Source organism: Ranitomeya imitator, chromosome 6, assembly GCF_032444005.1.
Source record: "Ranitomeya imitator isolate aRanImi1 chromosome 6, aRanImi1.pri, whole genome shotgun sequence".
NCBI classification, from domain to species: Eukaryota; Metazoa; Chordata; class Amphibia; order Anura; family Dendrobatidae; genus Ranitomeya; species Ranitomeya imitator.
The window spans coordinates 524,191,491-524,218,299 of NC_091287.1; the positions used below are offsets into that span (position 1 = coordinate 524,191,491).

A 26,809-nucleotide genomic window follows, 5' to 3' on the forward strand; every position below is an offset into this window, starting at 1 on the left:
ATTTGTTTAAAAAACATGTCATTTATTTCCATAAATCTCTTCACAACTTTATTTCCCAGCGTAAAAGTATTGGTGGCTCAATGTATTATGGTCTCCACAGGGGATGTCATCATTCCAGAGGCAAGGAATGCATTGTAGCTGTCTTGCAGAACAAAAGAAAACTTGTAAGTGCCACCTAGTAGAGGTACATACCCCTTAAGCCAATTTCTAACCGTTTGACAAGTTTTGCAACCTGACCAGAGATATTAGCCAAGCCAAGAACTCAACTACAGACATCGGTTTCTGTTGTGAATTCTGTGGCAGAGCTCCCTCCTGTGGTCACAAGTGGTACTTCGGCTGATTCTCTCTATGAGCTTCCGTTGGTGGAGGAGAGTGGTACTGCGGCTTCTGAGTTTCCTTCCTCAGGTTTTGAGGTTAAGTCGTTAGGTGCTGCTCTATTTAACTCCACCTAGTGCTTTGATCCTGGCCTCCAGTCAATGTTCTAGTATTGGACTTGCTTCCTCCTGGATCGTTCCTGTGGCCTGCTGCTCTGCATAGCTAAGTTGCTCTTGTGTTATTTTTGTTTGCTGTTTTTTCTGTCCAGCTTGCTTATTTGGTTTTTCTTGCTTGCTGGAAGCTCTGGGACGCAGAGGGTGTACCTCCGTGCCGTTAGTCGGTACGGAGGGTCTTTTTGCCCCCTTTGCGTGGTTGTTTGTAGGGTTTTGTGTTGACCGCAAAGTTACCTTTCCTATCCTCGCTCTGTTCAGAAAGTCGGGCCTCACTTTGCTAAATCTATTTCATCTCTACGTTTGTCTTTTCATCATAACTCACAGTCATTATATGTGGGGGGCTGCCTTTTCCTTTGGGGTATTTCTCTGAGGCAAGGTAGGCTTATTTTCTATCTTCAGGCTAGCTAGTTTCTCAGGCTGTGTCGAGTTGCATAGGGAGCGTTAGGCGCAATCCACGGCTGCCTCTAGTGTGGTTGGAGAGGATTAGGGATTGCGGTCAGCAGAGTTCCCACGTCTCAGAGCTCGTTCTATGTTTTTGGGTTATTGTCAGGTCACTGTATGTGCTCTGACTTCTATGTCCATTGTGGTACTGAATTACCTAATCATAACAGTACTGGAGGCCAAAAGTACTAATGATTCTCAATAGAGGGAAAAAAGAAGTTCTGAGACCATTTTTTTTCTTTGCACTGTGTTTTGCCTTTTTTTTCCCCTAGACATTTGGGTGGTTCAGGACACAGGTGTAGCGATGGACATTAAAGGTCTGTCTTCATGTGTGGATCAGCTCACGGCAAGAGTACAAAATATTCAAGACTTTGTGGTTCAGAATTCTATGTTAGAACCAAGAATTCCTATTCCTGATTTGTTTTTTGGAGATAGAACTAAATTTCTGAGTTTCAAAAATAATTGTAAACTATTTCTGACTTTGAAACCTCGCTTCTCTGGTGACCCAGTTCAACAAGTTAGGATCATTATTTCTTTTTTACGTGGCGACCCTCAGGATTGGGCATTTTCTCTTGCGCCAGGAGATCCTGCATTATGTAATATTGATGCGTTTTTCCAGGCGCTCGGATTGCTGTACGATGAACCTAATTCGGTGGATCAGGCAGAGAAAAATTTGCTGGCTCTGTGTCAGGGTCAGGATGAGATAGAGGTATATTGTCAGAAATTTAGAAAGTAGTCCGTACTCACTCAGTGGAATGAAAGTGCGCTCGCAGCTATTTTCAGAAAGGGTCTCTCTGAAGCCCTTAAGGATGTCATGGTGGGATTTCCTATGCCTGCTGGTCTGAATGAGTCTGTCTTTGGCCATTCAGATCGGTCGACGCTTGCGTGAGCGTAAATCTGTGCACCATTTGGCGGTATTATCTGAGCATAAACCTGAGCCTATGCAGTGCGATAGGACTTTGACCAGAGTTGAACGGCAAGAACACAGACGTCAGAATGGGCTGTGTTTCTACTGTGGTGATTCCACTCATGCTATCTCTGATTGTCCTAAGCGCACTAAGTGGTTCGCTAGGTCTGCCACCATTGGTACGGTACAGTCAAAATTTCTTTTGTCCGTTACCTTGATCTGCTCTTTGTCTTCTTATTCTGTCATGGCATTTGTGGATTCAGGCACTGCCCTGAATTTGATGGACTTGGAGTATGCTAGGTGTTGTGGGTTTTTCTTGGAGCCCTTGCAGTGTCCTATTCCATTGAGAGGAATTGATGCTACGCCTTTGGCCAAGAATAAGCCTCAGTACTGGACCCAGCTGACCATGTGCATGGCTCCTGCACATCAGGAGGTTATTCGCTTTCTGGTGTTGCATAATCTGCATGATGTGGTCGTGTTGGGGTTGCCATGGCTACAAGTCCATAATCCAGTATTAGATTGGAAATCCATGTCTGTGTCCAGCTGGGGTTGTCAGGGGGTACATGGTGATGTCCCATTTCTGTCTATTTCGTCATCCACCCCTTCTGAGGTCCCAGAGTTCTTGTCTGATTACCGGGATGTATTTGATGAGCCCAAGTCCGATACCCTACCTCCGCATAGGGATTGTGATTGTGCTATCGATTTGATTCCTGGTAGTAAATTCCCAAAAGGTCGACTGTTTAATTTATCTGTGCCTGAGCACGCCGCTATGCGGAGTTACGTGAAGGAGTCCTTGGAGAAGGGGCATATTCGCCCGTCATCGTCGCCATTGGGAGCGGGGTTCTTTTTTGTGGCCAAGAAGGATGGTTCGCTGAGACCTTGTATAGATTACCGCCTTCTAAATAAGATCACGGCTAAATTTCAGTACCCCTTGCCGCTATTATCTGATTTGTTTGCTCGGATTAAGGGGGCTAGTTGGTTCACCAAGATAGATCTTCGTGGTGCGTATAATCTTGTGCGTATTAAGCGAGGCGATGAATGGAAAACTGCATTTAATATGCCCGAGGGCCATTTTGAGTACCTAGTAATGCCATTCGGACTTGCCAATGCTCCATCAGTGTTTCAGTCCTTTATGCATGACATCTTCCGAGAGTACCTGGATAAATTCCTGATTGTATACTTGGATGATATTTTGGTCTTCTCGGATGATTGGGAGTCTCATGTGAAGCAGGTCAGAACTGTGTTTCAGGTCCTGCGTGCTAATTCTTTGTTTGTGAAGGGATCAAAGTGTCTCTTTGGTGTTCAGAAGGTTTCATTTTTGGGGTTCATTTTTTCCCCTTCTACTATCGAGATGGACCCTGTTAAGGTCCAGGCCATCCATGATTGGACTCAGCCGACATCTCTGAAAAGTCTGCAAAAGTTCCTGGGCTTTGCTAATTTTTATCGTCGCTTCATCTGCAATTTTTCTAGTATTGCTAAACCATTGACCGATTTGACCAAGAAGGGTGCTGATGTGGTCAATTGGTCTTCTGCTGCTGTGGAAGCTTTTCAAGAGTTGAAGCGTCGTTTTTCTTCTGCCCCTGTGTTGTGTCAACCAGATGTTTCGCTTCCGTTCCAGGTCGAGGTTGATGCTTCTGAAATTGGAGCGGGGGCTGTTTTGTCGCAGAGAAGTTCTGATTGCTCGGTGATGAAACCATGCGCCTTCTTTTCCAGGAAGTTTTCGCCTGCTGAGCGAAATTATGATGTTGGCAATCGAGAGTTGCTGGCTATGAAGTGGGCATTCGAGGAGTGGCGTCATTGGCTTGAAGGATCTAAGCATCGCGTGGTGGTCTTGACTGATCATAAGAACTTGACTTATCTCGAGTCTGCCAAGCGGTTGAATCCTAGACAGGCTCGTTGGTCGCTGTTTTTCGCCCGTTTTGACTTTGTGGTTTCGTACCTTTCGGGCTCTAAAAATGTGAAGGCGGATGCCCTGTCTAGGAGTTTTGTGCCCGACTCTCCGGGTTTATCTGAGCCGGCGGGTATTCTCAAAGAGGGAGTAATTGTGTCTGCCATCTCCCCTGATTTGCGGCGGGTGCTGCAAAAATTTCAGGCTAATAAACCTGATTGTTGCCCAGCGGAGAAACTGTTTGTCCCTGATAGGTGGACCAATAAAGTTATCTCTGAGGTTCATTGTTCGGTGTTGGCTGGTCATCCTGGAATCTTTGGTACCAGAGAGTTAGTGGTTAGATCCTTTTGGTGGCCATCTTTGTCGCGGGATGTGCGTTCTTTTGTGCAGTCCTGTGGGATTTGTGCTCGTGCTAAGCCCTGCTGTTCTCGTGCCAGTGGGTTGCTTTTGCCCTTGCCGGTCCCGAAGAGGCCTTGGACACATATCTCTATATATTTTATTTCAGATCTTCCCGTCTCTCAAAAAATGTCAGTCATTTGGGTGGTTTGTGATCGCTTCTCTAAGATGGTCCATTTGGTACCCTTGTCTAAATTACCTTCCTCCTCTGATTTGGTGCCATTGTTCTTCCAGCATGTGGTTCGTTTACATGGCATTCCAGAGAAAATCGTTTCTGACAGAGGTTCCCAGTTTGTTTCAAGGTTTTGGCGAGCTTTTTGTGCTAGGATGGGCATTGACTTGTCTTTTTCTTCGGCTTTCCATCCTCAGACTAATGGCCAGACCGAACGAACCAATCAGACCTTGGAAACATATCTGAGATGCTTTGTTTCTGCTGATCAGGATGACTGGGTGTCCTTTTTGCCTTTGGCTGAGTTCGCCCTTAATAATCGGGCCAGCTCGGCTACCTTGGTTTCGCCGTTTTTCTGCAACTCTGGGTTCCATCCTCGTTTCTCTTCAGGGCAGGTTGAGTCTTCGGACTGTCCTGGTGTGGATACTGTGGTGGACAGGTTGCAGCAGATTTGGACTCATGTAGTGGACAATTTGACCTTGTCCCAGGAGAAGGCTCAACGTTTCGCTAATCGCAGACGCTGTGTGAGTCCCCGACTTCGTGTTGGGGATTTGGTTTGGTTGTCTTCTTGTCATATTCCTATGAAGCTTTCCTCTCCTAAGTTTAAACCTCGTTCCATTGGTCCGTATAGTATTTCTGAGGTTCTTAATCCTGTGTCTTTTCGTCTGACCCTTCCAGACTCTTTCTCCATCCATAATGTATTCCATAGGTCATTGTTGCGGAGATACGTGGCACCTATGGTTCCATCTGCTGATCCTCCTGCCCCGGTTTTGGTGAAGGGGGAGTTGGAGTTTATTGTGGAGAAGATTTTGGATTCTCGTGTTTCGAGACGGAAACTCCAGTATCTGGTTAAGTGGAAGGGTTATGCTCAGGAAGATAATTCCTGGGTCTTTGCCTCTGATGTCCATGCTACCGATCTTGTTCGTGCCTTTCATATGGCTCATCCTGGTCGTCCTGGGGGCTCTGGTGAGGGTTCGGTGACCCCTCCTCAAGGGGGGGGTACTGTTGTGAATTCTGTGGCAGAGCTCCCTCCTGTGGTCACAAGTGGTACTTCGGCTGATTCTCTCTATGAGCTTCCGTTGGTGTAGGAGAGTGGTACTGCGGCTTCTGAGTTTCCTTCCTCAGGTGTTGATGTTAAGTCGTTAGGTGCTGCTCTATTTAACTCCACCTAGTGCTTTGATCCTGGCCTCCAGTTAATGTTCTAGTATTGGACTTGCTTCCTACTGGATCATTCCTGTGGCCTGCTGCTCTGCATAGCTAAGTTGCTCTTGTGTTATTTTTGTTTGCTGTTTTTTCTGTCCAGCTTGCTTATTTGGTTTTTCTTGCTTGCTGGAAGCTCTGAGACGCAGAGGGTGTACCTCCGTGCCGTTAGTCGGTACGGAGGGTCTTTTTGCCCCCTTTGCGTGGTTGTTTGTAGGGTTTTGTGTTGACCGCAAAGTTACCTTTCCTATCCTCGCTCTGTTCAGAAAGTCGGGCCTCACTTTGCTAAATCTATTTCATCTCTACGTTTTTCTTTTCATCTTAACTCACAGTCATTATATGTGGGGGGCTGCCTTTTCCTTTGGGGTATTTCTCTGAGGCAAGGTAGGCTTATTTTCTATCTTCAGGCTAGTTAGTTTCTCAGGCTGTGCCAAGTTGCATAGGGAGCGTTAGGCGCAATCCACGGCTGCCTCTAGTGTGGTTGGAGAGGATTAGGGATTGTGGTCAGCAGAGTTCCCACGTCTCAGAGCTCGTTCTATGTTTTTGGGTTATTGTCAGGTCACTGTATGTGCTCTGACTTCTATGTTCATTGTGGTACTGAATTACCTAATCATAACAGGTTTCATTCTGGTTGCCCCTCATCAATGCAGAGCAGTTTTTAGTTGACTGATTGAGGCACCCTTTTTTAACAGCTGATAGCCAATTCAGACCATCATCCACAGACACCTGTTTGGGGGAACTTACCCCTCATCAGTGAAGAGCAGAATTTGTCTGTCTGAGTGGCAATGCTCAATGGGACAAAAGTATGCAAAATTAAAGAAAAACTAAAACCTTGTAAATGACACATAGTGAAGGTAGCTGCTTAAAAAAAATGTCCAACCCATCAAAAACCTTTAGAACATGACTAGGGATAGCTAATAGCCAATGAAGACATCTGTCTACAGACAACTGTTTGGGGGGTTTTGCCCCTCATCAATGTAGAGCAGAATATGGCTGTCTAAATGGGATAACATTTAGAAAAAAAACTAAAGAAGAGAAAACCTTTTAAGTGCCACAAAGTAGAAGTAGCTACCCCGTAAATCAAAGTCTGTCCCATTAAGAATACTTTGAACTTTACCAAGGATAGGTGATAGCCAAGCCAGAGAGCCAATTACAGATAGCTGTTTCAGGGTACATGCCCCTCATCAGGGTTTGACTGTCTAATTGGCATTGCTATGTTGAATAAATGAATGCAGAAAGAAAGAAAAGTGCCACCTAGTAGCGATAGCTACACTATAAGTCAATGCCCAAGCCCATCCACAAGCAACTGTTTCAGAGTGATTGCTTTTAGCAGTGTAAAGCAGAGTTTGGCTAGCTGAGGGAAATGCCCTTAATAGAGATAAAGAATAAAAAAGACTTTCTGGAGACTCAGCTCTCGAAACTCCAGATTCTGTAGTTAAAGAGACATGTCATGAAGATGTGTCCAAAAAATGGCTTCAGCGAGGACAGGTAGTCATGAGCTGCGATCAGAGTCATAGCTCAGTTCTTCTACCCCAGGGCATAGACCCAATCTTGAATCTTATCCCTATATCAATCATGTGATTACACCAAATGACAAACTCAGATCTATTGTATACAAGGTATGCTAGGAGTATAAAAAGAATACAATAAAGTATTTTATACATATTCTATATATCATCAATTTTGAGTATGGGCAGCACGGTACTCCGAATTCCTCCCAGATTCCAAAAACATACCGATAGGGAATTTAGATTGTGAGCCCCAACGATGATAATGTGTGTAAACTGTAAAGCGCTGCGGAATATGTTAGCGCTATATAAAAATAAAGATTATTATTATTAATTTCCATAAGACAAGATGATCTGGTAACCCTGGCCTTAGGTACAGTGCAACTTTCCTTATAAAGGAAATCTCTCAGCTACCTGACAGTATAAATAGTTTGGGTTGTGAAATCAATGCAACGGATCACATATACAGTACGCATCAGTCAAACATAAAAGTCATTATCTCACCTTTGGGTCCAGGCAGAATTGTGTGCGTTGAACAAACATCTGAAGCTGATCGGTTCTCGGACTCAGAAGGGCAGATGTCCTCCAGGAGGAACGCAAGCAATGTAACAACGCATAGAGTCACTCGACACAACATGTTTGAGACACTTCTGAGTTGTGGACTTTTGGAATGGCTGTTTGTAAGGAAGACAAGTAATTAGTGTAACCAATTATGGCTGACACATTATCTTCTAGCAGTCTGCTCAATGTCAAGAGGCATTATCTCAGCCTGACAAATGTTTATATTCATTCATCTCTGTACATGATGGAGCATTCCATGCTAAGGACACAAAGATGTGGGAAAGTTTGCTAATTACCATTCTCTGAAAGTCTTTCTTTTATTAAAAAAATTATAAATATAAATAGTAATTTGGACATGAAGTAATATGTTTTAGCCTTGGGCAGAATTAGATAAATAAATCGTTTGTGTTTCGAAGAGACTACAGTTGTTTAATGGAAGCTAACCAAAACCAACATAAAATGTCAAATCGACTGTAAACTATAAGCTGTGTGTAGGAGACGAGCTCTGCCCCACAGGTTTAGTGATAAATTCTATATTGATGTGGTATATACAAATTGCCTCCTCTGAGAAAAAGAGGACTTAAACTCTATAGTGCCACCTGTTGGAAGTAGTGATCCTACAAGTCACAATCAACCCTTTAACGAGTCGTGCAATATGACTTAGGATAAAAGCCAAATCAATATCTCATCAATATATTGATGTGGGACACCATTGATCATCAGAACGATCGCTTCTCAATTCAATTTCCATTGGAGAGGAGTCGTACTAAGCTTTCTCCCCATAGGGAATGAATAGAGCGTTGGTCGAGCACGTGCAAAAAACGAAGCAGTACTCCTGCGCATCTAGCAAGTGACCGCTGCAGTCAATGTCTTCAGCAGTCACTGTACTGCTGACATTTTAGCTCCCATTTTTGGAAGTAGTCAGTTTCTAAGTATATAAGATTGCAAAATTCTGGTGCGGTGCATGAAAAAAGCGTAGAGACGTATCCTGAATATGAAGTTGATAGGAAAGGTTTCCAGCATCAAAATCTTTAAAATCGACTCCATTAAAATCGATATAACAGATAAAATTTGTACAGAAACACATGGCCAATGATCACACTACCAAAGGGTTCGAATCACTCCTGCACCAGCCACAGACAACAAACATTCTAAAATGTGCCTGCAAGGTAAAGCACCTGCACATGATGGTGCAGCTGCAGGAATGGGAGCCGACAGTCAGACACAGCCAGACTCCACCTGCAGAGCCACGTGTTCTGACAGGACCGGTGTGATGTCACAATCATGTGGTCAGTCATGTGATATAGAAGTAACATGGTCTGGCGCTTAAGTACTTGGCTTCCAAAGGCTGCAGTGTTCAGCGTGTGCCTGGAGAGGAAGCACTCCAGGAAAGTGTATGCTAAAACCTGAGCCGTGTGTGTTCTGCTAGCCCTGAGCGGGAGGAACGCTGCTCCTAGAAGGACTGTGTTTTCTGCCACCATTTTGTTTTGTTTTCCTGTTTTGCTCAGAGGGCTGTATTTGCTTTGCTACACCTTGGTTTATGCTGCCTATAAAAAAACAAAAGAAGTTCTTAAAGCCGAAGTGTAGCCGTGACTACCTCCGCATGCAGCCAAGTGAGCCAATCTACCACAGGTGGTGGAGAATGCGGGCAGCATTCCCAGCAAATACGTGGGATGGCTACAAGCCAGCTTATATGTCAAGCAATATGGATGACCTGCTTAAACATCTGTTACAAGCACAGCAGCAGCAGCAACTACAACACCAGCAGCAATTACAGCAGCAACAGACGGGGCAACAAGAGACCAGTAATCCGCTTATACAACAAATGCAGCAACAGCAACACCAGCAGCAGATTAAGTTGTTGGCAGAGGCAGTTTGTGGAAGGTTGGCAGCCCCTCCCCCAAGTCCAGGTGACAACACATACATCTGGAATCCGGTAAGATGTGCTATGCAAAAAATGAACCTGGTGATGATGTGGAGGCATTTTTGACTGTGTTTGAGTGGGTGGCGGAGCATGAGAAGCTACCACGAGAGCAGTGGGCAGAGGTGCTGGTCCCCTATTTGGCTGGTGAGACCCTAAAGCCTCTTATGATTTGGCATAACAGGATGTGCAGGAGTAACCCAAGGTAAAACCTGAAATTTTGTCACGTGCAGGAGTGACTACGTCAGCGAGAGAACAAAGGGTTCACCACTGGGCATATTATGAGGATAAACCGCCTCAGTTCCAAATGCTTGATATGCTGCATCTTGGGCAAAAGTGGTTGCAACTGGAATCCTCCACTCCAGCTCAGATGGTTGACCGGGTTGTCATGGCCAGATTAGTGCACTCCCTTCCTAGGCTGGTGCAAACCTGGGTTGCTTGGGGAGATCCCTGAAATTGGTCGGCCTAGTAGAACGGTACTAGGTGACGAAACTGCGGGGGCAGTGAAACGCGCGTCGAGGCGCGCTACGGGACCACCATCCAGGGTTATATCATGGCCACAGGTAACCTATGAGCTGCGTATTATGTGTGCCACTACTATACTATCTTACCTTTGTATGTGCACTACGGAGCTCTGGTACGTGATCATCTATGGGGATATAATCTGAATCAGGCACCCTACAGGGATACTAGCATTTTTGTGGTTAGCCTCACTTTGTATGTTTCACATCTATACTTGATGGTACATGGCTTTTATCTTTGGGTAAATGGCTTACTATATTTAACAACCACATGCAACTGACTGTCTGTACCATGATAGTATTTGATCATGTATAGTCCTATATGGGCCTTATGGCACACTGTTTATAATAAGGTGTAATCCTGGATATAGCGGTATATACCCTAAGGATTGTGGTCCCCCTTTCTTTGGTTTTTTCGCTAATTTATAGCCTGCCTTACTCTCCCCCTATCTTTTAGGGTATTGTCACATAATTGTATGTATATTCTTATACCTTTTGCCATTTAGTGCTGGTATAGACTGTAATATGTATGTTTAATAAATTTATACCTTTTTACATATTGGCACCTTCCTTATTCTCTATTGGGTCTATGTTGGTAGTGGAAGGGATCACTTGGTGATCATATGTTTGGCTGTGTCGCCGTAGTGGTTAGAGTTTATTATAAACCCAAAGAAGTGTGCCCTTGGGAAAGAAGAGGCAAAGCACTTGGGCTACATCGTTGGAAGAGGCAAGATAAAACCGCAAATAGACAAAGTGGAGGCAATCCAAAAGTGGCTGCAGCCGGGCTCCAAAAAGCAGGTTAGAGCGTTTCTGGGAATTGTGGGATATTATCGGCGATTTATCCCGAATTTTGCCATGATAGCCACATCCCTGATGGATCTGCTCAAGGGCACAAGGATGTCGATGGTCAAGTGGTCCTCTGAAGCAGAGATGGCATTCCAGGAGATGACGCTCACCCTGTGCAGACAGTTTGTGCTCCAGACGGACACCTCTGACGTCGCGGTGGGAGCCGTGTTGTCCTAGGTGATAGATGTGGAGCACAGGCCAGGGAAGCTGCATAGAAAAGCAGAAGCCCTTTCCAGAGTCCCCTGCTTAGCCAGTGAAGGTGCCAAAACCCCTGGCTTTGGGCAGGGGGGGTAAATATGTGACAATGTCACTGGTAACATATGGGAGGGGAGATATACTATGTGTTACGGAACTGCAACACAGAACTAGAGTAGAAAGGGAAAACTGATCCTGCACTATGCCTAGGCTGATACCCTACGATGGAGCGGGCAACCCATTCCTTGCGAATAGACCCACCGACGATCCTAGGATAATCTCAAGCGAAGACCTATAGATAGGGGGAAGGGGGTCCCTAAAAGATCTAAAGACTGGGAACGAAAACGGGTAACCTCCTAATAGAAAACACATAGAAGGCTGTAGAAACCAACTGAAAACGGAAACTAAGACTAGCAGAGCCAGTTGTCACAATACTGCACAAATTACATACACAGAAGACAAAGCAAAGCACCAAGCCAGAACTAAAGCTGATTAACACTGTTGTCCAGCAAGGACTGGGAGGCAGGTGCTGGTTAATAAAGAGTGATACAATCACATGACCCAAGACAAACTCAGCACCAGAGGCAAAAGACCAGCAGCCATAACACCACAAGAAAATGGCGGATGGTCACAAGCTAAACAGATTCTAACAGTACCTCCCCCTTTACCGAGGATCCCCCAGATCTTCTAGGCCGGGCCTTATTCGGAAAACTCCTGTGAAAAGCCTTAATTAACCTTGAGGCTGAGACATCCACAGATTTCACCCAGGAATTGTCCTCGGGACCGAAACCCTTCCAGGACACAAGATACTGTAACCCTCATCTGTGCCACCTGGAATCAAGACTGCGTGAAATCTCAAACTCGCAGTCCTCATCAATTGGAGGAGCAGACGGCATAGTCACCTTATCTGGCGTGTCAATTTTCTTCAGCAAAGATACATGAAAAACTGAATTAATTTTCCAGGACGAAGGGATGTCTAATCTCACCGCTGCAGAGTTGACAATCTGAACCACTTTGAAGGGTCCTACTAACTTAGGCCCCAACGTTTTAGAAGGGATCTTCAAACGCAGATTTCTAGAAGACAACCATGTCCCCAACAACAAACCTCGCCTCCCTTCTTCTCTTGTCAAAATATTTCTTAGACCTCCTATTAGCCTGTTTCAGATTATAGTGCACACTGGTCCAAACCTTTTCCAAATTTCCAGAAAAACCTCAGGCACCGCCGCCCCAATCCTAGAAAAAGGACAGAAAGATAGATGCTTCCCAGCACAACAAAAGAAAGGAGAACACCTAGCCAAAGAAGACGTATGATTATTGAGAGCAAACTCAGCTAATGGTAGATATTCCGACCACATCTCAAAACCTGCTCAACGTTCTGGTTCTTCCTCTCGGTCTGTCCAAATGATAACCCGACGAAAATGACAAATGAACTTTAATTCTGTCACAAAAGCATGCCAAAAGCGAGCCACAAACTGTGGTCCCCTATCAGAGACAATGTCCGTGGGAACACCATGGGGCCTGACAACCTCTTTCACAAATGTGCAGGGTAATTTATTGAACGGGACCAGATGACACATCTTACTAAATCAGTCCACAACAACCCAGATGACAGAAAAACCCTCAGAGACCGACAGGTCAGTGAATAAATCCATTGCAAGATGCGTCCATGGAGAACTAGGAACCTCTAATGGGCAAAGCAACCCTACCACCGGAGCATGAGAAGCCTTAGACCTAGCGCACACGGTACACTGACGCACCCACTTCACAATTTCTCTTAGCCACCCCGGCCCCCAGAAACTCCGACCAATCGAATTTCTTGTTTCGGCAATCCCTGGATGACCTGCCAAACGAGACTCATGACATTCCATAAACAAAGCTCTTCTCAGGGCTTTAGGCACAAGTAATTTCCCATACGGAGTGTTAGTTGGTGCCGCATCCTGGGCTTAAAGAATGCTATTTTCCAACTCAGAACCTTATGCTGCCACCACCACCCCTCTCTGCAGAATAGATTCCTCCTTTTCAGTATTAAACGCTGGGGAGAGACTACGACACAAAGCATCAGCTTTAACATTCTTTGTCCCAGAGATATATGTCACAAAGAAATGGAACTGGGCAAAAAACAATGCCCACCTAGCTTGACGGGCATTCAAATGTTTAGCAGCATCCGGGTAGATCATATTCTTATGATGAGTAAAGACTTGTATAGGATGTCTGGCGCCCTCCAAAAAATGTCACCAATGCTCGAACGCAAGCTTAATAGTCAGCAATTCTCGGTTCCCAACATCGTAGTTGAGCTCCGCGTCCGAAAATTTCTTAGAAAAGAAAGCACAGGGATGCACCCCATCCTCTCTTTCCTGTGACAGAACAGCCCCCACTCTTTCTGATGAGGCATCCACCTCTACCAGAAAGTGCTTAGTCTCATCTGTCTGGATCAAAACAGGAGCAGAGCTAAACCTCTCCTTGAGATGCTCAAAAGCCTTGACAGCCTCAGGGGACCATTTAGTCCGGTTCACTATGTATTGATTTAGGCCTTCGCCGGATTTTTTTGGAGAGTCTGAAAACTATACATTTTTGGAAAGGTTATAGTATAAGCAATACGAAAAACAATGTTTCCATTTGCCCCGAGTCCCACGTGACCGCCATATTGGATTTGACAAAATGGCTGACGTAAAACCAATTTTCGTTAATATCTCAGCTTATAAATAACATAAAAATAAAATTTGACAGCTAAACATACATTTTAGGGCTAAGAAATGCAATATTACTAGTTGCAGATGTGTTTTAGATATTTACTACAGCAGTTTTTTATAATTAATTAGTATTGACATAATAATACATAATGACAGGAATCACATGTTTTTTTTTTCTTTTATTACAGGAGTTGAACATGACAGACAAACCACAAGCTACTGAAGTCACTTGTGAAGGTGAGGCACCTATCAACTGGAAGCTATGTATGCTCTGTCAGTCTTCCAATGGCAATGAGAAGTTGGTGCAAAATCCTCGGATACAGTCTTACCAGCGCGTTTTGGACATAGTAGCAGAGAGGGCAAGTTTACAAGATGGCAACTATGTTGATATCCATCGACGGATTAGCAACAGGAAAGACACAATCGCTACACATCAGGCAGTCTACCATCGAAGTTGTTACACAAATGCAATTAACAACGACCAAATACAACGAGCCCGGGACCGTTATGCACATGCATTAGCTACTGGTAGCCACATTACCAAGAAACGAGGATTAAAAAGAGGACGTGCTGAAATGGACGAATCAGGTTCATTAACATCTGACTCTTCATCACCATTCACGAGGTCACATACATGGCCACTGGATAAGGAAAAATGTTTCTTTTGTCAGAACGATGAGAATGAGAAGCTTTATAATGTGAGGACAGTCAACGCAGGGAAATCGTTGAAACAAGCTATTGAAACATCAGATAATTTAACACTGAAAACAAGACTGAACACATGCATTGCACCAGGGGATGCACATTCTATTGACGTCCGGTACCACAAAAGCTGTTGGACAAAGCATGTTTTTCATGGACAACGAGAACGTAGTACCAACAGAACAGACCACAAAGAACCCTTATTACAACGTGCAAGTCTGCTAGAGTTGATAAACCTAGTGGATATTCAAACACAGAACCAATCATATCTATCTATACAAGATATCGAAACCACTTATTTGAATATGCTTGGTATAGAAGGCGTGGAAAATCACAAACCTACATTCACTAGAAAGTGGCTCAAAGAAATTATAATGAATGCCTTGCCACATCTGAAATCCTGTCTTTCAAAAAACAGAAGGGAATCAGCAGTTCTTTATTCACCAGAAGCCTGTGAGGAAATCATGGTTAATTCTGCAATGGAATGTCGTAGTGATGATGCAGACAACATGCAGACAATCTACAAAGCAGCACAGTTAATTAGGAAAAGCATTGCTAATTTTACAACGGAAGTCAATGATAAAAACACCATAACGGTCACTAGTGACATAAACGACGTTCCAGCAGAATTATATTCCGCTATCCGTTGGATCATAACAGGGCCGATTGACAGCCTTGAAACTCAAAGAAGGACCAAAATTGTTGACCGAGCAGCACTCACTATGAGTCAGAACATCATGTATGAATTCAAATCAAAACGCCAGGTCAACTACAAGCCAAAAACCAAATCATCAGTATTCAGACAACCCAACGCACGAGAAAACCCACAGGTCCTGGGGCTAGCTCTGACTGTTCATCACACAACTCGCGATAAGAAATTAATGAATCTTCTTAGTTCACATGGGTTTTGTGTTCCCTATGGCCGTACCCTACGAATGGAAACTGCTTTGGCTAATGCTGTTGTAGAAAACACCCGAGAGTTAAAAGGTCTTTACGTGCCACCATTCTTGAAGAAGGGTACCTTTGTGTTCTTTGCAGTTGATAACACAGACTTTGCAGAGGATACCCCTGATGGGAAAGGAACCACACATGGAACTATTACTGCTGTATATCAGCAAGTAGATGCTGTTGGAGAACCAGTTGCACCACCCTTGAAGATAACAGATGCCCACACTTTATCTGTCACTCCATACCATGTACATATGTTGCACTGTGACAAGCCAAAAGTACAACATACCCAAAGATCAGAACACTTTGTCACAAACAAGGAAATATCAGGTTCTTCCCAACTTTCACAATTTGGATGGATTGTTGCTACTGCTGTATCCAGAATGCAGCAACTAGAGAAAGCATCGAGCAAAATTCCTGGATGGTCAGGATACAACTCACTGTTGTCCGAAAGCAAGCGATTTACCAACGTTGGAGCCTTACCACTGCTACCAGAGCTAGCACACGAGTGGTCAACCTTGCTGACTGTGATCATGCAAGCAAGTGAACTGAGGAAGTTGACTGTTGGTGAAGATCATCCCACTGTTATTTCATTTGATATGGCTCTGTATGAGAAGGTTGTCCAACTTCTAGATGCAAGACCTGATCTGAAACGCACCGTTGTTCCACGACTGGGAGAGCTACATGTTGTAATGGCTGCCCTGCGCGCTCTGGGTACCTCTACGGAGAACTCGGGTATTGATGATGCATGGATAGAAGGTGATGTGTATGGGTCTGCAACAACAAGGCAAATACTGAAATGTACCCATTACAAGCGTGCTCTTCGTGCTCACACATATACATATGTTGCTCTGTATGAACTGTTGCTGGACGAGTTCTTCATTGATAATCCAGAACTAAAACAGGTGTGTTTGATGGCAACAGAGGGAATTGAAGCTGCCTGTTCTGAGGAAAACAAGAACACAAAAAGTAAGTCAGTGAAACAAGCAAGCACTACCCTACTAGAGGCCTTGACCACTGCTGACATAATCACAGTCTTTCAAACATGGGTGAAACAGAGATCCAAAAATGCAATGTTCAAGTCAATGATGAACTACCTACAGCGAGTGGAAACAATCCTTTTATTTGTTGCTGCAACCAGGAATGCAGACCTTGAGCTTCATCTTCAAGCCGGAGAGCAGCTCAGCAAGCTCTTCTTTGCATTTGACCGGATGAAATACAAGCGATTGTGGCCAAGGTATATCACGGACATGCATGACCTTAAAATAAATCACCCTCAAACATGGGAAGAAATGAAAGCGGGTAACATTTCAGTCACGAAAAGTGCTATCCCATTTGTATCCATTGGGGCGGACCATGCATGCGAGCATCTGAACAAGCTGATGAAAATCCATGCTGGCATAGTCGGCATCTCGAACAATGCCAATGCTCGTCAGAGATTCTTCATGGCCACACCTGAACTCTCCCGAGTTGTCAAAGAATATACCAGACAGTTTGATTTAGAACGTGACAAAACCAGAGAGCATCACGATCTTGGGCCAAGTGCAGTCAAGAAGTGTCATCATGTTATTGACAAGATTAAGGAAGCAATTTTGAAACATGGCAACCCATTTGCTCTTGTAGGTGACAAGTTGCACAATGTAATCACCCATGCCTACATCCCTGATGAGTATGTAAAAATGATCCTGAATGCAGATGAGACAGGTCAAAAGCTGTATGAAGACTATGTGTTGGCGCGAATCAATGGGGATGTTAGCCTATGGGCACCAGTAAAGAAGGAGAACAACAGGATGTTCATGTCGGCAAACAAGAAAACCACAGTAAAACTCCGAGACAAGACTGTTGATCTTAAGGAGACCAAGGACTTGTATGGAAGAATGATGGTTTTGGCAAGGTCCAACAGAGACATAAACCAAAAAGTGGCCATTGGGAACTACGAATTCACTCTGACCCCAAGAGCCTTTTTTGCTCCAGATGGTACAATGTTACCATGCCATGACAAATCGAAACTGATCAGTCTCCTTAACAAGTTGGTTATAGTAGAAACTCCACAGAAAGATCTGCAGCCAGAAGATAGGATGGACACAAGATCAGATGATCCAAGTCGCAAGATAGCCCTGGTAGATGGAATGGTTCTTCTGCAAAAGATGGCCAAGAAACCGGCAACACTAGTGACAGTCAAAGATCTCAGTTACTGCTTCAATGACAGGCTTATGTCTCTCACAGAAAATTACGATGAAATAATCCTTGTGTTTGATACGTATAGGGAAAATTCTCTCAAGGATGCTACCAGGGATAAAAGAAGAAAAGGAAAGGCACCAATTCAGTACCAGGTCAGAGATGAAACAAACATTAATCATATTCCAATGAACAGGTTCCTTTCACATGACAAGACAAAGGCTGACCTGACCAACTATCTTGCTGCAAAGACTCTAGAGTTCAACAGTTCATCACAAAAACTGGTCATCACTTGTTCTTCAGGGTGTACCAGGAGCAACAAAAACTTAGTTTTCGACGACAACAATCACGAAGAAGCAGACACACTGTTGATCTACCAAGCTGTCTTGGCAACACAACGAAACCCACCGGATGCAAGGATGGTTTTCTTCTCCCCTGATACCGATGTACTGGTGTTGGTCATAGCTAACTATGACCTCATGCTGAAGAATACATCGATTTCAATGGTCTCTGGGATGATCGAGATAGAGCCAATAAGGAGAGTCATAGGGGCAGACAGAGCAAAGGCTTTGACAGCCTTCCATGCATTCACTGGTGCTGACACAACTGGAAGGTTCTCTCGAATTGGCAAAGCAATCTGGCTGCAAGCTTACATGAACGCAACACCAGATGTAATCAGTTCTCTGCAGATGCTTTCGACTGAAAAAGAAGTGAGCAAAACTATGTTGTCAACTCTTGCTACCTTCGTATGTTTTGCTTACTCTCCAAAAGGCATTTTTATTAAGAATATTCCCGAACTGCGATGGCATCTATTTTGCAAGCATATGGCAGAAAGTGACAGGTTACCTCCTACACTCGGAGCTCTAAAACAACATGTCCTCAGAGTCCATATCCAAGCCAGAGTGTGGGGACAAGCTAACATTGCTTTGCAGGATTCTCAGCTGGATCCCGAGAAGAATGGCTATCACAAAGGGTTGGATGGACAGTTGAAACCAACCATGACAGATGTTCTTCCAGCTCCAAAAGCAATAATCGAGATGATTAGTTGTCAATGCAAACATGACTGTTCTTCTTCAAGGTGTTCGTGCCGAAAAAATAACTTATCCTGTACCGATCTTTGTCAGTGTGACAGCGAGTGTATGAATGACGAGGACACTCAGACCAAATATGAAACTGATGATGACAGTGATGGTGGCGATATGTAAAGACACTCTGGTTGTTCAAAAGTTAAAAACATTAACTCTCTGCTTTTCGAGTTCGAAAATTTGTTCAAATATAAACCGATACAATTTGTAGTCGTATATAGAGTATTTATTTGGATACCACTGCATTTCTTAGTACTCAAAATGTATGTTTAGCTGTCAAAATTTAAGTTTTACGTTACTTACAAGCTGAGATATTAACAAAAATCGATGTAAATCAGCCATTTTGTAAAATCCAAGATGGCGGCCACTTAGGACTCGGGGCAAATGGAAACATTGTTTTTCTTATTGCTTATACCATAGCCTTTCCAAAAATGTACATATTTGAAACTCTCCAGAAAATTCCGGCGAAATTACATAGTGAACCGGGCTAATTGGACAGTATTGGAACCCTTCTTAGTCGAATCAGAAAGAGGTTTTGCAATAACACAAAAATTCTTTATGAATTTTCTATAATAATTTAAAACCCCAAGAATCTCTGAATCGACTTCAAGCATTCAGGTCTAGGCCACTCCAATACCGCCAGAACCTTCATCGGGGTCCATCTCAAAACCATCACTGGATATAAAGTACCCCAAAAAACAAATTTTCTGTACCGCAAACTCGCATTTAGCAAAGAATGTGTTTTCTCTCAGAATCTGCAGAACCTTGCGGACTGTTTGCCAATGCGACTCCAGATCGGGTGAGTAGATTAAAATATCATCCAAATAAACAATAACACTCCTACCAATCAACGGCCTCAGAATGTCGTTAATTAATTTTTGAAAGAACGCTGGAGCATTTGTAAGGCCAAAAGGCATTACTAGACACTTAAAATGACCTTCCGGGGTATTAAAGGCTGTCTTCCATTCATCGCCTTCTTTTACCCACAGCAAATTATATGCCCCACAGAGATTGATCTTAGAGAACCACCTGGCTCCAACTAATTGGTTAAACAAATCCGGAATTAGCGGCAAGGGGTAAGGATTGCGTACAGTGATCTTATTAATCTCTCTTAAATCCAGACATGGCCTAAGAGCCCCAACTTTTTTTTTATTACAAAAAAGAATCCCACAGCCACAGGGGATTTAGAGGGTCTTATATGACCTGCAGCAAGACTAGTCTGCAGGTATTCCTTTAAGGCCTCCCTCTTGGGAATTGTCAGATTACATAAAAGACTCTTAAGGCCCCGTCACACATAGCGATACTTGAGCGATTCCGACAACGATACGACCTGTCAGGGATCGTTGCTGCGTCGCTATGTGGTCGCTGGTGAGATGTCAAACAGTGAGATCTCACCAACGACGCAGCAGCGATGCGGCGACCTGTAGTGACCTGTACAACGATCCTATTTCATGACGATTCAATGGGACGTCCTGTCAGCGAGGTCGTTGGTAAGGTGTCAAACACAGCGATGTGTGCTACCCAGCGGGACCTCAACGATCAAAAAATGGCCCAGGCCATTCCGACACGACCAGCGATCTCACAGCAGGGGCCTGGTCGCTGCTACGTGTCACACATAGCAAGATCGCTACTGAGATCGCTGTTGCATCACAAAACTTGTGACTCAGCAGCGATCTCGCTAGCGATCTCGCTGTGTGTGACGGGGGCTTTAGGGAGAGTAGCACCTGAGACGGACTCAAGAGCGCAATCGTAATCTCTATGAGGTGGTAGAGCTGGTGACTCCACCTCTGAAAATGCTTTCCACAATTCCTGAATGGCTTCAGGTAGATCACTTTTCACAACAGCAGCAATGTGTATATCACAATATTTCCCATAACACTCCTGACCCCAGGATCTTATCAAACCTGATGACCAGTCCAGTACAGAATTGTGCATCTTTAACCAGGGTAACCCCAGAACAAATGGAAAAGGCAATTTATCAAGTACAAACAAATCTAAAGATTCTTGGTGTTCCATATTCACAGTGAGTGGAAACCCGGTGACCTTTCGAGAAACGCACCCATGCTCTAGAGGAGTGTTGTCAATCGCCACTACAGGAAAAGGGCATGTTAAAGGTTCAGAATCAATCTTATACTTGTCTAGAAATTGTTGATGAATCAAATTAAGTGCAAAACCACAGTCCACCATCACTTGAAAATCAATTGAATGACCACGACAGGTAGAACTGCCAGAAAAAGAAACTCCTGCGGACCGTAAAAATGCAATGCGAATGGGAGGGATACTCTGACCTTTTTTTCTCTCTTTTCCTTCCTTATGCGTCCTTCACATTGGTTAATAAAATTGTCCGCCTTACCACAATAAAAGCATAGTCATTCAGAGAACCTTCTCTAACTTTCCTGGGAATGAGAGAACATTGCCCCAAATTGCATCATTTCCCCACAGTCAACGGGGCTCTCCTGAGAGACTGGATCCAGCAAAATTGAAACCTTCTCCTCATTCTGTCTATCTCTCAATCTTCTATCCACCCGGGTAGCTAACTGCATAGCAGCCTAAAGCGTAGCAGGTGCAGGATACGCAATGAGTAAATCTTTAACCTTGTCATTCAAACCTGCTAAAAACTGACTCCTGAGTGCTGGATCATCCCCGCTGACTTCTGCAGACCATCATCTGAACTGGGTACACTATCTCTCAGCGTCGCCAGAACCCTCTTTCAGCCGTCTGAGTTCTGCCTCGGCTGTAGTGACTCAATCAGGATCATCATATAATACCCCCATAACAAAAAACTTCTACTGACATCAAACAAGGGTAATCCGGACGTAACGAAAATGCCCAAACTTGCAGCTCACCTCGCAATAACGACATAATAATCCCCACATGCTGCAATTCAGCCCCTGAAGACCTGGGTCTAAGCCAAAAATAAAGTAAACATGCATTTTTAAACGAAAAAAATTTCTGCCGTATGCCAGAAAAACATTCAGGCGAACCCACCTTAGATTCTTCAGAGCGGATTCCAGGGCAGTTACTCACGTGCTGTTGTAAGGTGGCAACTTTCAACGCTAACCCTTGCAGACGCTGAGCAAGATCTTGAACGCTGTTTATATTGCAGAAATCTGGGAGGGTTTTTTTTTAAACTTTTTTTCTGGCTCGACAAACTGATATGGAGTTTGTGCTCCAGACGGACACCTCTGACGTCGCGGTGGGAGCCGTGTTGTCCTAGGTGATAGATGTGGAGCACAGGCCAGAGAAGCTGCATAGAAAAGCAGAAGCCCTTTCCAGAGTCCCCTGCTTAGCCAGTGAAGGTGCCAAAACCCCTGGCTTTGGGCAGGGGGGGGGTAAATATGTGAAAATGTCACTGGTAACGTATGGGAGGGGAGATATACTATGTGTTACAGAACTGCAACACAAAACTAGAGTAGAAAGGGAAAACTGACCCTGCACTATGCCTAGGCAGATACCCTACGATGGATTGGGTGACCCATTCAAAAGCTATAGATAGGGGGAATGGGGTCCCCAAGATATCTAAGGACTGGGTATAAAAACGGGTCACCTCCTAATAGAAAACACAGAGTAGGCTGCAGAAACCAACTGAAAACGGAAACTAAGACTAGCAGATCCAGTGGTCACAGTACTGCACAAATTACACACACAGAAGACAAAGCAAAGCACCAAGCCAGTGTAACGCTCGCACCGAGACTGGTTGGCGCGGGCGCCTGGGGGTGTGGCCCCACTGGACCACAGACCGAACTTCCCTGGAAGGGGCGTAACTAAGTAGCTTCCTAGGTGTTCGCTGGAGCCTCTGATGGTGAGGTCAGACTTGTGCAATAGGAAGCTACCAGGTACCACTCCAGGGTGGAGTCGGACTGTGGATGCTGATCCCACCGGGGACAAGACACGGGCAGGCAGGCACGGCTGTGACACTGGCTGACAGACGGGTATGGCAGAGGCCCTGACGGGCGGACTGGCTTGACGGAGATACAGGCAGGCAGACGGGCGCGGCTGGCACTCAGGCAGACAGGCGGGCACGGCTGGCACTGGCAGACAGGACTGATACTCTGGTAGGAACTGGGATTCAGATGGATGTGTGGAAACAGGTAAGAACCTGTTCAGACTGGAGAATATGAAGCAACAGGTAGAGACCTGTATGGAAAGTTGCAGAATAAAGATAGAGCAAGAGTGGAAGCAAAGCTGAATCGCAGGAGGCTGAGTACGAGTAGAAGGCGGAGCTAAGAGAAGAGTAGGAGAAGGCAGAGCTATGAGCAGAGAAGGAGAAGGCAGAGTAGAGAAGGAGAAGGCAGAGCAGAGAGTAGAGAAGGAGAAGGCAGAGCCAAGGACGGAGCTGCAGGAGGCGGAGCCAAGAGCAGAGACGCTGGAGGCAGAGCCAAGAGCGGAGACGCTGGAGGCAGAGCCAAGAGCGGAGACGCTGGAGGCGGAGCCAAGAGCGGAGACGCTGGAGGCGGAGCCAAGAGCGGAGACGCTGGAGGCGGAGCCAAAAGCGGAGACGTTGGAGGCGGAGCCAAGAGCGGAGATGCTGGAGGCGGAGCCAAGAGCGGAGACGCTGGAGGCGGAGCCAAGAGCGGAACCGCAGGAGGTAACCCCAAGAGCTAAAGACGTAGAACCGCAAGCAGTGGTGCCAGGTGGAACCGCAAGGAGCGGAGCCGCAGAGCAAAGCCACAGAGTGCGGAGCAAGGTCAGAGAGCAGAGCTGAGAGAAAAGCTGAGAGACACAGAACCACAGGTTGTGGTAGAACTGAGCAGAGAGAAGAGCCACAGACAGTGGCGAACAGAGCAGAAAGATAAGGCAGAGGTACACACAGCAGAGTGGGAAATGACTAATGACAAAGAAGGAGCAGGGACGGACATAGACCAGAGTACAGACAGGAACGGACACGGATACACAAACAGAACACAGATGAAGGCCTGCAATAGTGCAGCCCTCTGAGACAGGAAACACACGACCTGGCAGCTCAGTAGCAAATGCTAACTGAGGGGAATGGTTTGCTCAGGCATCCTCCAATGGGTGAGGATGCCTTAAGTATCAGAGGCCTCAAGGCTATTGGCCAGAAGCACCTTAGGGAGGTGCACACAGTCTCAATAAGAATCCGGAGTGGCTGGCGCCGCCCCCCTATGCACACAGCCAGGAATTGTATACAGAGCAGGCCGCCATGAAGCACATGGCATGGAACCAGCAGCAGACAGATCTCACAGCATGGCACTGGGTGTGTGAGTAGATGTAACAGGCAGGTGGGGAATGGAAGGCCATGCAGTGATGCCGGCAGGGTTGTTACAGCCAGAACTAAAGATGATTAACACTGTTGTCCAGCAAGGACTGGGAGGCAGGTGCTGGTTAATAAAGAGTGATACAATCACCTGTCCCAAGACAAACCCAGCAGCAGAGGGAAAAGACCAGCAGCAACAACACCACAAGAAAATGGCGGATGGTTACAAACTAAACAGATTCTAACAGTACGCTCAATGACGTTAGTGATTTAAAGCCAGAGTATTTTCCTCTAGCACACTAAAGTGTCCACCTTATCAGAGCCAGCCACCGTGTCCTGACAGGACAGGTGTGATGTCACAATCATGTGATCAGTCACATGATGAAGGAGTCACATGATCTGGGGCTTAAGTTCATGGCTTCCAAAGGCCACAGTGTTTAGTGTGTGCCTGGTGAGGAAGCACTCCAGGAAAGTGTTCATGCGTGTTTTGGTTGCTAAAACCTGAACCTTGTTTGTTCTGCTTGCGGTGAAAGGGAGGAACTCTGCTCTCAGAAGGACTGATTTTTCTGCCACCATTGTTTCGTTTTCCTGTTTTTGCCCAGAGGGCTGTATTTGCTTTACTGCACCTTGACTTATTCTGTCTATCATAAGCCAAAGGAAGCTCTTAAAGCTGCAGTGTACCCTTGTCTACCTTTGTGTGCAGCCAAGTGAGCTGGTAGACCACAATATATATACCGTATATACTCGAGTATAAGCCGAGATTTTCAGCCCATTTTTTTGGGCTGAAAGTCCCCCTCTCGGCTTATACTCGAGTCATATACCCGGGTGTCAGCAGGGGAGGGGGAGCGGGGGCTGTGTAATCATACTTACCTGCTGCGGCGCGGTCCCTGCAGTCCCTGGCTTCTCCGGCGCTGCAGATTCTTCCTGCACTGAGCGGTCACATGGCACCGCTCATTACAGAAATGAATAGGCAGCTCCACCCCCATAGGGGAGGAGCCGCATATTCATTGCTGTAAATGATCGGTGCCATGTGACCGCTCAATTACAGGAAGAAGCTGCAGCGCCGGAGAAGCCAGGGACTGCAGGGACCGCGACGCAGCAGGTAAGGGGAGCGCAGCGCTATAATTACCTGCTCCTCGCTCCGGCTCCGTCTGCAGCGTCCTCTAGCAATGACGCTCAGGTTAGAGGGCGCTGTGACGTAGTCAGTGCGCGCCCTCTGCTGAGCGTCAGTGCTGGAGACGGAGCCGCAGAGGAGCAGGTAATTATTGAAAGTGCCGGCGTCCTGAGAAGAGAGGTGAGTATGTGATTTTTTTTTTTTTTTATGGCAGCACCAGCAGCATTCTAAGGAGCACCTATGGGCCATAAAGGTGCAGAGCATATATGGGGCACAGCATTATAAGGAGCACCTATGGGGCCATAAAGGTGCAGAGCATATATGGGGCACAGCATTATAAGGAGCACCTATGGGGCCATAAAGGTGCAGAGCATATATGGGGCACAGCATTATAAGGAGCACCTATGGGGCCATAAAGGTGAGAGCATATATGGGGCACAGCATTATAAGGAGCACCTATGGGGCCATAAAGGTGCAGAGCATAAATGGGGCACAGCATTATAAGGAGCACCTATGGGGCCATAATCAAAGGTGCAGAGCATATATGGGGCACAGCATTATAAGGAGCACCTATGGGGCCATAATCAAAGGTGCAGAGCATATATGGGGCACAGCATTATAAGGAGCATCTATGGGGCCATAATCAACGGTGCAGAGCATCTATTTTTATTTTTGAAATTCACCGGTAAATGCTGCATTTTCTACCCTAGGCTTATACTCGAGTCAATAAGTTTTCCCAGTTTTTTGTGGCAAAATTAGGGGGGTCGGCTTATACTCGGGTCGGCTTATACTCGAGTATATACGGTATATATATATATATATATATATATATATTTATGTATCATAACTTGCACTGATTACGGGCAATACCACGAAACACTGCATCTGTCAATTGAGATTCTGGTTTGGATTTTATACTAAGTCATATAGCAAGGCTCGTTAAAGAATCAATAGTGACTTTTAGGATAGCTAAGTCCAATAGATGGTGCTAGAGTTCTAATCCTCTTTCTCATTGAGATAATGCAGAATAACATCCCTCAGAAACCCTTCAAATATTTTGCCAACAACAGAGGTTAGACTTACTGGCCTATAATTTCCAGGTTCACTTTTAGAGCCCTTTTTGAATATTGATACCCCATGTTTATATAGGGTTTTATTTATCTCTTGGCATTTCACCTAGCATTTTATTTTCCACCGTGAATACCGTGAAGAAGGAAGTGTTTAACCCCTTCATGACCGGGGGATTTTTCGTTTTTCCGTGTTCGTTTTTCGCTCCCCTCCTTCCCAGAGCCATAACTTTTTTATTTTTCCGTCAATTTGGCCATGTGAGGGCTTATTTTTTGCGGGACGAGTTGTACTTTTGAACAACATCATTGGTTTTAGCATGTCGCGTACTAGGAAACGGGAAAAAAATTCCAAGTGCGGTGAAATTGCAAAAAAAGTGCAATCCCACATTGGTTTTTTGTTTGGCTTTTTTGCTAGGTTAACTAAATGCTAAAAATGACCTGCCATTATGATTCTCCAGGTCATTACGAGTTCATAGACACCAAACATGACTAGGTTATTTTTTATCTAAGTGGTGAAAAAAAATTCCAAACTTTGCTAAAAAAAAAAAAAAAAAAAAAGTTGCGCCATTTTCCGATACTCGTAGCGTCTCAATTTTTCATCATCTGGGGTCGGTTGAGGGCTTATTTTTTGCGTGCCGAGATGACGTTTTTAATTATAGCATTTCGGTGCAGATACGTTCTTTTGATCGCCCGTTATTGCATTTTAATGCAATGTCGCGGCGACCAAAAAAACGTAATTCTGGCGTTTCGAATTATTTTCCCGCTACGC

General features: G+C 45.1%; 1 protein-coding gene across 1 annotated transcript in view; it reads right to left on the reverse strand.

Moving 5' to 3' along the window:
• Positions 1–26,809, reverse strand: part of COLEC10 (collectin subfamily member 10) — a 121,173-nt gene that overhangs the window by 66,219 nt on the left and 28,145 nt on the right. The window contains exon 2 of the mRNA XM_069731827.1: positions 7,502–7,671. Coding sequence (XP_069587928.1) covers positions 7,502–7,634 — 133 coding nt within the window. The 5' untranslated portion in view covers positions 7,635–7,671. The remainder of the gene's footprint in view (positions 1–7,501; positions 7,672–26,809) is intronic.